General features: G+C 44.3%; 1 protein-coding gene across 1 annotated transcript in view; it reads right to left on the bottom strand.

Annotated features, from left to right (window-relative positions):
• acad11 (acyl-CoA dehydrogenase family, member 11) overlaps positions 1–13,190 on the bottom strand; it is a 48,448-nt gene that overhangs the window by 1,896 nt on the left and 33,362 nt on the right. The window contains exons 14-19 of the mRNA XM_038972570.1: positions 10,330–10,399; positions 7,925–8,010; positions 6,431–6,502; positions 5,610–5,764; positions 4,026–4,142; positions 2,055–2,164 (exon numbers count right to left, since the gene is read on the bottom strand). Coding sequence (XP_038828498.1) covers positions 2,055–2,164; positions 4,026–4,142; positions 5,610–5,764; positions 6,431–6,502; positions 7,925–8,010; positions 10,330–10,399 — 610 coding nt within the window. The remainder of the gene's footprint in view (positions 1–2,054; positions 2,165–4,025; positions 4,143–5,609; positions 5,765–6,430; positions 6,503–7,924; positions 8,011–10,329; positions 10,400–13,190) is intronic.

The following is a 13,190-nucleotide window of genomic DNA, read 5'->3' on the forward strand; positions in this document are numbered from 1 at the left end:
GCCCAAAAAATGACATATTGCGGATTTAATTCAAAACACCCATACGCATATTACAGCTTAAAATAATGATTGTGCAGTTATACAATACATAGCCTACAGCATATTACACACAGCAGAAAAACACGAAACAAAACTGATTTAAGATGTCTTTGGTACAACTTTCTAACCACGAGTCTGGGAGAAAAGTATAGGCCTAGGCGATGCTGTTGGTTCATTGATGTGCAGGGCGGCTTACAGAGATACCCTACAATTATACTACATTTATATTTCATTTTGTATAGCCTAGTAATAGGGCAATTTTTATATTTTAATAGGCTGACACAATACCGTTAGCTACAGAATATCTCACCCCTGTGCGTTTCCATATCCTCTTCTCTCCCTTTCATTCCTTTCTCCAGCACGCAGAACGAGTGGCTGTCAACGGTTTAATGAAATATGTTTTGTTGTGAAAACTAGCGATGTTCCCAAAAAGATTTCACTTGTTTTCCCAAATTAAGCACTGGGTAGCTGCAGTAACCGGGTCAGAGAGTCCATGGCATACAGAGTTTGGGCGGAATATCATCTGTCTCGCAGCGAGAGGCCGCATGCTCCTCAAACAGTGGTTGATGCGTGAAGTGAAATACATTTCTTATAAGCCCAGACATTTCTATATGCAATCCCGTGTGAAAGCAGCGTTTTAATGGTTGCCAAAAGAAATGGGGAGGATCACAGCTGCTACTACGTGTATTTCTCAGCTGTTCATATTAAACACATGCTCCGCTATAAAAACCAAAGTAGCCTACCCCACATCAGTGAAAAACTAACCGGAGGGAAAGCGGCAACCATTCGCTACGGAGGACATGTCTTTTTTCTCCTGCCCATTTGATAATAGGCCATTCTAAATCGAAACAAATTTCCCATATTAGTGAAGACAGGATTATATTGAGAATAGACTGATAGGTGAAAATATGATCACTTGATGAGAGAACAGCGTGTGCAGGCTGAGGCAAGGAACAGAGCGCAAGCTTTTTTAGCGAATTTCTCAAATCATCGATAGCCTAAAGTCGCATCATGCAGCCCATATATTTTTGGATTTCTAAGACATTCTAAGGTTTGTATCATTCACAACTAAAGTTTCCAAATAACTCTGAATCTAGCATATAGGGCCTGTTTCAAATGATCACTTTTACGCTCAACATAGCCACTTCATATGCGCACTCGCTCCGGAATGGGAAAAATATCCTGTCTATTTTATTCAGCTAAGTTCAATTATATTCTTCTTAATATAAAATCATTTAATATAAAATAATGGCATATCTTGTCTGCATATCTTGTCTGCTAAATGAACAAGCCTACAGCCTATGGCCTGGTTCATAGCCAGATAACATACAGTAGACCAACTCAAAATATGTTCTTCTGAAATACATTTTCTTCATATTGTAACGATCCTGGGTTTATAAGCGTGGAAATCGACTTTGCCTTTTGCTTTTGCGGCACAGTCGATAGCTCGCTGGACTTCGGGCTAGAAGGTCGAGGGTTCGAGACCTGCTCTCTGCTGTTTCATTACAATATCATAATGTTTCTTTAGACCTGCTTAAAATAAATAATGGTCATATTGTGATGGTGTATATTAAATTGATTTCTTAGACTTTTATTAATGTAGATGTTCCAATGGCGCGCATCAGTGGCTTGTATGCGTGGAGGCCTGGAGAGGCTAAACGTCTTTATGTTAAATTAACGGTCAATTACCGTGAGACCGGCAGTCTTTTGCATGACAATAACAGGCTGCCAAAATGTCATGACGTCACAGTCCTAGCTACAACCGTAGACATTTTCTGAGGAAGCGGGCGAGAGGACAGGTAAATTGTGACATTGTAATGTGCAGACCTGCAGCACCGCCTGGCAGTGTCTGGATCAAAACAAACGAGGGTCATAAGGAACCAGCTGTATCGCTAAATGACAATTGATAAAGTTTGCTTTGAATTATTCTAATGAAGCTAAAAATCAAAAAACAACAAAGCAGTCACCTCAGTTAAAAAACAAAAGACTAAACTAGCTAAATGACAGCTACTTACATCTGAGCGAGGGGGAAGTCTCCAGATACACCCGCACCCCCATACACCTGGATGGCAGTGTCCACTACCTTACACACCATCCTGCCAGCAACCACCTTGATCATGGCAATCTACAAGAGACCATTATGAAGAAATTAACAGGGGGACCAGTAACACTTAAGGTTCATGAAATGCAATACTACATAGGGAATAGGGGTTCCATTCGGGACGCAGGCTGGGCGAGCCACGCGTCCCAGAAAGAACCTGGCTGGTGGCGTGTTCAGTGTTGCCGGGGGCTTTGATCATCCACCCCTGGGACATCTTTGTGCCTGGAAGAGATATCTCATATTTCTCAGAAACAGCACCTGGTCTTTAGATGAGAATCTCTGTATTAATGTGAGCATTAGGGAGAATCACAGTGTGTTATTCAAGAAACAAGGTATTCCAGGACACCACTCCTTGTCATAACTCCTTACACTGATGGTGGTGGGGTGTGTGTGTGTGCTGCTGTAACAGCTACAAGCAGGACATCAGGCGGTGTGGAGCCGAGCGTAAACTGAGTGCTACTCACAGCCCTGCAGGATTCGGCATTTAGGGAAAATCTCCACGCCGTGAAACTGATGGAACACAGGCAGGGGTGTGGCGGGATTGACACACACACACACACACACACACACACACACACACACACACACACACACACACACACACACACACACACACACACACACACACACACACACACACACACACACACACACACACAGTGGAACTATAGGATAATGGCGAAAGGTTGTTAACATAGTGCTGTATAGCCACTAATTGAATAGGCCTCAGGTTCTCCTGTTCCATTTGCACAGCTGTTCCAAGCTATTTCAACTACTGATGACTCACTGTACATGGTACTGAAACATTATCAACAGAAAAGGCCAATGTATTTCGTAGCATTCCATTCCCTTGATTACATGAGTAGAATAAGTATTACATTATTTGCTTAGCTCTGATCCAGGCTGTTACGTGCGGGTTGCTGATGCTGAGCCTCGTCTGTGTCAGCAATCCGTGCGTAATGCCCTGGATCAGAGCTACTATTTGTCCAACCCTACAGTATCGTGTCTGTGAGGGGATGTGATATGATAGGAGATGTGAGTGACAGCTCTGTAGTCACTCCTTAGTCCATCTCTGTTCTGACCTCAGACACGGGTCACGCTGTCACAATGAGTTTGCCATGTCTTCCTCGCTGTCGTCTCCCGCGTCCCCCTTATCAGATTAAACGTGGGGGCGCTGGCTCGGCCCTTCCCTACCCTCGCTCCTTCACTCACCTCATGGAGTGCATCCCAAATGGAACCCTATTCCCTATATGGTGCACTTCTTTTCATCGGGGCCCACAAGGCTCTGGTCAAAAGTAGTGCACTATGTAGGGAATACAGTAGGGGGCCATTTGGGATGCAAATATGTACTAATCTACCCTCGGGTCTCTCATCCCTCCATCTCCACTATTCTCCATTCACCTTATCCTCACCTCTCCTGTCAGTGTACCTCAGTTCAGCTCTCGCGTCAGGCTGATATCATGTCAATCATATTGTAGAGTCCTATTATGTGAGATACTGCGGGTGACTCTTCACCTCTGTGTGTCCCTTGGTTGGTTTTCGAGTTCGGATAGGGACAGGCCAGCTCGGAATACAACCTAGTGTGTGTGTGTGTGTGTGTGTTTGTATGACAGATCTGAAAGCCTCTGTGTATGCACAGTGACTAATAATACAGATGTGACATGAGAGCCATATCAGGCTGACCTTTCTAAGCAGGAAGCAGATGGCTGTAATTCATATTTACAGCCCATTGACATTCTGACGTTTTCAGACACACATTTACATAACCAGGCGGTCTGTTTCAAGCAGGCACAGTCTTTACGCCATATTACATTCAGAACTGTCACATAACAGTTAGGGAGACAATTACGCGGTTTGTTCTGCTAATGAGGTGTGTGTGTGTCACCTGTTTCCGGGCGCTCCTGCTGCCCAGTGTGTCCAGAGCGTGAGCAGCATGCAGGGTCAGTAGGCGAGCCTGGTCTATTGCCAGGCGACACTCTGCTATCCAGTGGGCCACAACCTCCTGGACACAGACATACAGCACAGCCAGTAAGTCAGACATTCACAGAGGCAGACAGATATTCAGAAATTTAAGCAGACAGACAGACAGACAGACAGACACACACACACAGCGAATAGAGAGACAGAGAGAGAGGGAGCAAATAGACCAGATACAGACAGACAGAAAGAGACAGAGAGAGCAAATAGACCAGATACAGACAGACAGACACAGAGACACAGACAGACAGACAGACTCACTCAATCACAACGTACAGCTCATGAAAAGCTCATGAAACGTTTTGACAGTAACTCTATTGGACCTCTAGGTCTCAGCAATTAAGCGGTTTATCGAGCAATGTGATTTCCTCAATTGAATAAAAACTTGATAAGATGAAATACATTTTCCAATAGTGAGTTATTAGGGTTTCTCTACAGTTGTACAGTCGCTGTGCTGTGGGCATCTGCACGGGCTAAGCAGCGCACACATCCAGTGATTCCAAATGCAACAACAATTAGCATATTTCACTTGGCAACAACAGCGCTAAAAGCCTTAGCACGGCATAAATCCTCATTTTATACACTCAATATTTCTAATCCTCACACTGTAAAGTTTTCATTTGCCACTGTCAGACAAACTCCCTGTGCCAGGGTATCGAGCACTAAGAAATTCCCATCACTACCCCTTTGTCAGCTTAGCGCTAGCTAGATTTCAAAATGTTTAAAGATAAACTTGACACGGCAGAGCCCTGAGCACCATTACGTTTCTCAGCTCCGACGCAGACAAATCTGACAGCGGCGGCGTCCTCAATGGCACCCTATTCCCTACGTAGTGCACTACTTTTGACCAGAGCGCTAATGCTAGTCCCTATGTAGGAAATAGAGTGCCATTTGGGACTCAGCGGTGGCATCTCTGAGGAGATTAATCCCATCGGCTGTCACTAAAATGATGGATGCTTGCTGAGTCACTACTATTGGCCCAGACTCTGCCATGGGAGCACATTAAGACAGGAAATAGTGCTGAGTATGACCTGATGCCTGTTCTGATGCCCCACTATGACCAGGGAGTCCCAAATGGCACCTTATTTCCTATGTAGTGCACTACTTTTGAGCAGGGCCCATAGAGACACTGATTTATTAAGAAGAGAATATTCCGGGGACAGGCGAGATCAATCTGATATATCAGAATAAGCTGCTGGCACAGAGAAGTCAGGGAGCAGCACTTCTGTTGAACAAAAGATCATGGCTAGACCGATGCGGAGCCAGAGTTGAACTGGGTACTATCACTCTGACTGTGTACAGCGACGAAAGCCCATAACCATTAGGAATGTCGCTCCACGATGCCCTGTACAGTTATGATGATGTACACACACTCACCAGTCTCGTGGACAGACTACGTCACATAAATGGTATGTTAACGTCTGTCAAATGACTGTGGGATAACATACACACCACCCCCCCCCCCCCCCCACCCCCCACCCAACACACTCACATGCTGGTAGAGTTTCTTGCCAAAGGTTTGTCTATGCGCAGCACGTTGGCACAGCAGCTCCAGTGCCCATTCAGCAGATCCTACGGCCCTCATACAGTGGTGCAGTCTGCCAGGACCTAGACGACCCTGGGCTATCTCAAAGCCTCGGCCCTCACCTGCACGGGGACAGACACACAGACAGTATTACAGACCATTACTGTCAACTGTCTTTTACAGGTACCGCATCTCCCCGTTAGTTCCATAGATAAGCAAGCTTTAGCCGACGATTGCTAAAGTGAAGTTGTAGTGGCATGGTTTGGCAGAAAAATGAAACCATGCATTACAGTTTCTCCTGGCCTACAGACTATTTTCAGGGTGAGGTACCATCTGACATTAAGTTGTAAAATACTGAACTTCCCCTTTAAGGGTCATGCACAGTGTGTACACAGTGGATCATACTAGATTCAGCTGCGGGCAGATTTTTTCTTGAGGGGATGGTCAATCTGTAGACTGCAAATTGACAGCAAGAATCCCAAACAGATGTAATATTTGACAAAACAATTACAATGTCAAACCTTGCTTACATTTGCATACGATCACATCATATTATGTGTGCAAATACTGTACTTGGGAACAGATTACAATGACTTGGGACTGATTTCCTGGTGTTTTTACAGTGTTTTATGTCCAACAATGAAAATTCTCAATGAAAAACTTCTCATTTTTTTGCTCCAAAAAATTGTGTGTGGGGGGGGGGGGGGCAAAATAAAACCACCAGTTGGGGAACCCAGTGATAGAGCATGTATACCCTGTGTCAACAACGTTAGGATTGCGTATCTTACCCAAAAGAATGTTGGAAGCAGGCACACGCACGTTGTCAAAGTGGATCTCAAAATGTCCGCCGTGAATGGCATCTGATACAACAGATCATAGGAAATCACAGAGAGAGATGAACAACTGAGGTTACTGTACATAACAGCATGTTTTATGTGCATAGAAAGCCTGATCCAATCAAATCAAGGCTGCGTCCCGAATGACACCCTTTCCCCCATACAGTGCACATAGGCAATAGGGTTCAATTTGGGACGCACCCAACAGTATGGGGAATGAGTAATCTGCCTATTCAGATACAATAAATGACCAAAAGTATGTGGACACTGGCTCATCAAACATCTCATTCCAAAATCATGGGCATTAATATGGAGTTGGTCCCCCCTTTGCTGCTATAACAGCCTCCGCTCTTCTGGGAAGGCTTTCCACTAGATCATTGCTACGGGGACCACAAGAGCATTAGTGAAGTTGGGCACTGATGTTGGGCGATAAGGCCTGGCTCGCAGTCGGTGTTCCAATTCATCCCAAAGGTGTTCGATGGGGTTGAGGAACAGGGCTCTGTGCAGGCCAGTCAAGTTGTTCCAAACAAATCTCGACAAACCATTTCTGTATAGACCTCGTTTTGTGCATGGGGTCATTGTCATGCTGAAACAGGAAAGGGCCTTCCCCAAACTGTAGCCACAAAGTAGGAAGCACAGAATCGTCTAGAATGTAATTGTATGCTGTAGTGTTAAGATTTCCCTTCACTGGAACCAAGGGGCCTAGCCCGAACCACGAAAACCAGCCCCAGACCATTATTCCTCCTCCACCAAACTTTACAATTGGCACTATGCATTTGGGCAGGTAGCGTTCTCCTGGCATCCGCCAAACCCAGATTTGTCCGTCGGAATGATAGATGATTCATCACTCCAGAGAACTCGTTTCCAATGGCGGCGAGCTTTACACCCCTCCAGCCGACGCTTGGCATTGGGCATGAGGATCTTACGCTTGTGTACAGCTGCTCGGCCATGGAAACCCATTACATTAAGCTCCCAACGAACCGTTCCTGTGCTCACATTGCTTCCAGAGGCAGTTTTGGAACTCGGTAGTGAGTATTGCAACAGAGGACAGACGATTTTTACGTGCTATGTGCTTCAGCACTCGGCGGTCCCGATCTGTGAGCTTGTGTGGCCTACCACTTCGCGGCTGAGCCGTTGTTGCTCCTAGATGTTTCCACTTCACAATAACAGCACTTACAGTTGACCGGGTCAGCTCTAGCAGGGCAGAAATTGGACAAGCTGACTTATTGGAAAGGTGGCATCCTATGACGGTGCCATGTTGGAAGTCATGGAGCTATTCAGTAATGCCATTCTACTGCTAATGTTTGTCTATGGAGATTGCATGTCTCTGTGCTCGATTTTATACACCTGTCAGCAACAGGTGTGACTGAAATATCAAAATCCACTAAGTTGAAGGGGTGTCCACATACTTTTGTATATATAGTCTATGAGGGGAAAATATCCTACCGTCCTGTCCAAATACGGTCAACGGTCTGATCACGTTCACACCAGGGGTGTCCAGTGGGACCAGGATCATACTGTGCTGACCGTGTCTGGAACACAAAACGACCTCACAACCGGAGCTGCATAGATCTGAGCTGACCATATTCATACTACAGATAAATAACCCTTACAGTACAGTACCAATGTCAGTAACACAGAGACATAAAGACCATGACCTAGCCTCTAAAACTGACAACTTTCCCAGTCAGCTACAGTTGGAGGAAAGAGAGAGAGAGAGAGATAGCATAGTTAGCCGGATCATACGTTTTCTATTTCATTCCTATTCTCTTTTCTCTGATGCCAAGGTCGTTGCTGACTGGGAGGCAGACGCTGCTGTCAGAGGAGAAGAGAGGAGAGGGGGCAGCAGCAGAAGTGTAGGGAGAAGGCAAGCTCTGAATCTTAATAAGCCAGAAACTTCCACGAAGAAGAGAGAGGTGAAACTCCTAAATTATAAATTAGGTGGAGTTAGAGCTGATTCACGATGAGCTTTCGGGCACAAAATGGTAACCATGGCATCACCCAGGTGGGCACTACAGAGGGGTAGTGGAGGAAGTGAGTCAGCCAAACAAACCTGCTGAGCTGGGTGTGATTACAGTCTACACTCTGTCCCAGGACTAACTGAGCATGATGGGAAAAGCATGTTTCCTTCCCTTTCTGGCTCTCTCTTTCTCATCAGCCCTGCGGTTGCCAACAGGAGCTAGGCGTGGATGAGTCTGCCGTGCTGCTGTAGCAACTGAGATCTGAGAGACTTCCCGTCTAGTAACAAAGCTTAAAACAAGGATGGGGTTGATACTCACAGTTAACTGACTGTAACGTTATAAACTTCGCCCGTCTGGCTTAACGTAAGCACTGAAGTGAAAATGACAGACGATCTATCAAGAACATCTATGATAAATGTCTTGTTTTATGTAGTGGAAGAGGAGTGCATCACCTAGGTTACTAGGCGGTGGCGCTGGATTTTTACGGTGCACCGTTTATTGGCCAACACACCTCACTGAGGTAGAGGGGATGAGCCTTTTCCAGTAACTGGGTGGCGAGTGAAAGAAAGAGAGAGAGAGAGAGACAGGGAGAAAAAGAGAAAGCAAGGGAGAGGTGGTGAGGTGAACAGACAGCGAGAAAGACAGAGAGAGAGAAAGACAGAGAGGAACCTGTCTCTACTTTTCCAGAGAGAGAGATAAGGAGAAGGCGTTTAAGGAGAAACAGATGACGTGGAAGAGAACACACAGTTCTGATTACTGACGCTAATTAGAGGTCTGAATCCTGGTAGGGGACAACACAGTCCGTGTCTCAAATGGCACCCTATTCCCTAAATAGGCTAGTGCACTACTTTTGACCAGGGTCCATAGGGCTCCGGTCAAAAGTAGTGCACTATATAGGGAATAGGGTGCCATTTGGCACATGACCGCAGACTTAAGGAGAGACCGGAATAAATGGGAACTGGGGGTAGGTTAGAATTTATCTCCCTCTAGCTTGCTGTCCTTCTCTCTCTCTCCTTTTCTCGCTTTCATGTCCCAATCTGTGCCACATCCTAGCTATGGGGTCATCTGTGCACCACTGCAATAGAAACACAGGAAGCATCCTCCACAGCATTGTGAATGTCATCATCCTCAACGACTGAAAGAGAACCTTACGTCAACGGCTCTGCTGAAATAATATGGACCTCAAGGTCCCACCGAGGTCTCTGAGCCACAGAACCGTGTCCTTGGCCAAGCTCAACTATATGTTATTGTTCCACAGGTGCCAGAAACACCTTTTTCATTCAAGACTAAAAAATCTGGGACTGGACATAAATGGAGAGCGGATTCCAGTAGAGGCTGGTTGGCAGGAGGAGAGCAGTGTGTATTGAATTTGGAAAGTCATAAATGGCTGTTTGAATAGCACATAGTGGGTGGTTTAGAGATGGCTGCCAAGGCAGATAAATCATTCGGAGGTGTTAGTTGGAACTAAACACACATGCACACACATTTCTGTATAAAGCCTTCTCACAACAGGACTTAAAAGCATCAAATTTTACCCCAATCGGACGATTGATTTCCTTCCGACTACACAGGAGCCAGGGGTTTGGACCCAGAATACAAAACTAAACAAATATTTTTTTCTATCCTATCAGCTTCTTCTTTGCACTAATACCCCGCCAGGAGGCTGTCTGAGAAGAGTGCCCAACAGACAGAAACACAGTATGGAATAAAAGCAATACAAAACTTAACCAAATACATTTCATCAGCATTGTTACTGAATGCAAACAACACATCTGTTGACATAAGTGCACCCCACGATATCTGGAATGATCCCTATACTAAGGGCTGTGTACCCGACACTTCAATGGACTCCGGACACTGTTTGTGACATGACTGTGTAGTGTAACGTACCTGTTTTGAGTGTTATTCGACGTGCTCTTGCACATCACGATAGCCACCTTGCACTTTGGGTTACCAGCACCTGGAGGAACAGTCAGACATGTTAAATCAACGTTAAAACAATAAACAATAAACTCCTCTACCCTATAGGAGTGGCCCTAAACCAAAATAGATGATTTATTCTCAGCTTGGGACGTTTGGACATATAAACCAGTAAGCAAATATTTTCACACTCCCAGAATATACAATCCATGATTATTTTCAGTATAGTGGACGATAGACTCAGTGTTCCTTCTGCCGAGCGTGGATGGAGCTACAAACAGACAGGTAGAGTCTGGTTGCGTCCAAAATGGGGACGCAACCACATTTTAAAAATATTTTATGTTATTTAACTAGGCAAGTCAGTTAAGAACAAACTCTTATTTACAATGACGGCCTAGGAACAGTGGGTTAACTGCCTTGTTCAGGGGCAGAATGACAGATTTTTACAGTGTCAGCTTGGGGATTCGATCTAGCAACCTTTCGGTTACTGGCCCAACGCTCTAACCACTAGGCTACCTGCCTCCACTATTTAGTGCACTACTTTTAACCAGGGTCCAAGTAGTGCACTATATAGGGAAAAGGGTGCCATTTGGGATGCAAGCCTCTAAGTATTCCCAGCTGGAACCGCATCCATTTGATCTACACAGTACAGTTCTATTTGACACGTTTCTGTTTCCCTTCTGATGCTTTAACTTGTTTCTAAACTACACAAAGCTTCTCCATCACCACTAAACTCTTTATGGTTTAGCTGGTGTGAGCGTGTTATTGATTGTGAAGAGATTTTTACTATGGCAGAGTACGTGATCCTCATAATACGGCTTCACTGTAATATTATCACAGTAAAGTCAATGGAAACACTGATGAGATGGGGAACAGCCACTAGAGGGAGATATCTATCCTTCCTCTTACTACCAATTTCTTCTTTTTTTTTTACCTTTATTTTAACAGGAAAGATCTATTGAGACCTAAGACTCTTTTTGAAATGCGCCCTGCATAATACAACATAAATATACACATTATACAACACATATACATATACACATATATATCAGTGGAGAATGCTGAGGGGAGAATGGCTTATAATAATGAAAACCATGTTTTTGATACCAATTTATTTACTCCATTCCAGCCATTATTATGAGCCGTTCTCCCCTCAGCAGCCTCCACTGATATATATATACAGTACCAGTCAAAACCTGCTCATTCAAGGGTTTATTTTTACTATTTTCTACATTGTAGAATAACAGTGAAGACATCAAAACTATGAAATAACACATATGGAATCATGTAGTAACCAAAAAAGTGTTAAACAAATCAAAATATATTAAGCATGATTACCCACAATAGTATTGAAGACATCTGCAAAAAGGCTCAAAGCTCAATCAGGTTAAGGGATAGCTGAAATACAATCCAGGTCACTAAAATAAAGATCATGTAAAAAAAAGCCTGTTCACTGAAGTTTTTAAAAGTTCCTATTTGTGATGACACGAGGCTTAGATTTTTGTATTCTCACATCTCTAGCACAAACAACTGGGCAATGGTCACTAATATCTTGGGTGAAGACACCCGTAGAAACTTATTTCTCTGGTGTATTCGTTAAAATAAGATCAATCAGAGTTGACTTTGAAGAGTTGACTTTAGTGTGTAGGCTTAGTCATCAGGCGGGTTAGGTTTAGATCATTACATATGTCTTTTAAATTGTCTGAAGCCTGCATTTCCCAATCATAATTGAGGTCACCCAGGATAATAACTTCTGATTCAATTAAAGAAGACAACAAACTAGTTAACTTCCCGATTGCACAATGGTTAGCCGAGGGAACACGGTAGACCCCTTTAACAGTTATGGATACATTTTACCCCAGACAAAGACTTAAACATAGAAGCTAAAATCTTTGGGCATGGGAAATGGATTTCAGTAAAGAGAGAAAGGGAAAGTAGAATGGCCACTCCACCACTTCTACCCTGTCTGGCAGTTCTGAACACAATATAAACCTCAATATGAATATTCAAAATGTCCAAAATGTCCCTAGAGATCCAAGTTTCAGTCGATACCAGAATGTCCGGATTCATCGGCATAGCCCAGATCTTAATGTAATCCAGTTTAGGAAGTAAGTCTTTTACGATTTTTTAAGTCACATAGAGTCTCCAACTCAAACAAGCTACGTTCAGTAGCAGGTTTTGTCTGATGGTTGATATAGTTGGTATGGCTATAAGATTGCATAGAACTGCACCTTTTGGTTTATCCCTATTAGTAATGGAGGAAGGAGTAGAAGTTGAAATGACTTTTCCAAGGTTAGCACCGTAGGGCCTGAGGCCGCAAAATAGGTTTGATGAAACAATCACTGTGGTCTCTGAAGGTGGTAGCCCCCAATCTGGAAAAAGTCATTTTCCCCATATGGCGAAAAGTCAGTTCAAATCCACACAAATAAAATAGGTTGGTGAGGAATCAGCTAAAAGTCAATCAATCCACACAGTGTGATAGTTAGACTGAATCACACAGTTTATCGGATCACCACATTTACAGGCAGCAAGCCAGAACCCTACCATAGACTAGAACCCAGCCAGCACTAGGACCCACAATAGACACAACTAAGGCACAAAACTAGCCAGCATAACAACAGCAAGGAGAGACTTACTCAATGCGTTTAAATGCTGGGGCCCATCAAAACAGCGACGCAATAGAGGCTGTGTTACCAGTATGATAGCCAGGAGAGAAGCACCATGGAGGGGAGGTAGTTTCCAGTACAGGCCTGCGGAAGCCGGGAGGGAGGCAAGCGCTACATCGGGCCGTGGGAGATTAAAAAAACTATCTATCCAAGTATGTCAAGTGG

Source organism: Salvelinus namaycush, chromosome 33 (genome assembly GCF_016432855.1).
Source record: "Salvelinus namaycush isolate Seneca chromosome 33, SaNama_1.0, whole genome shotgun sequence".
In the NCBI taxonomy this organism is placed as follows: Eukaryota; Metazoa; Chordata; class Actinopteri; order Salmoniformes; family Salmonidae; genus Salvelinus; species Salvelinus namaycush.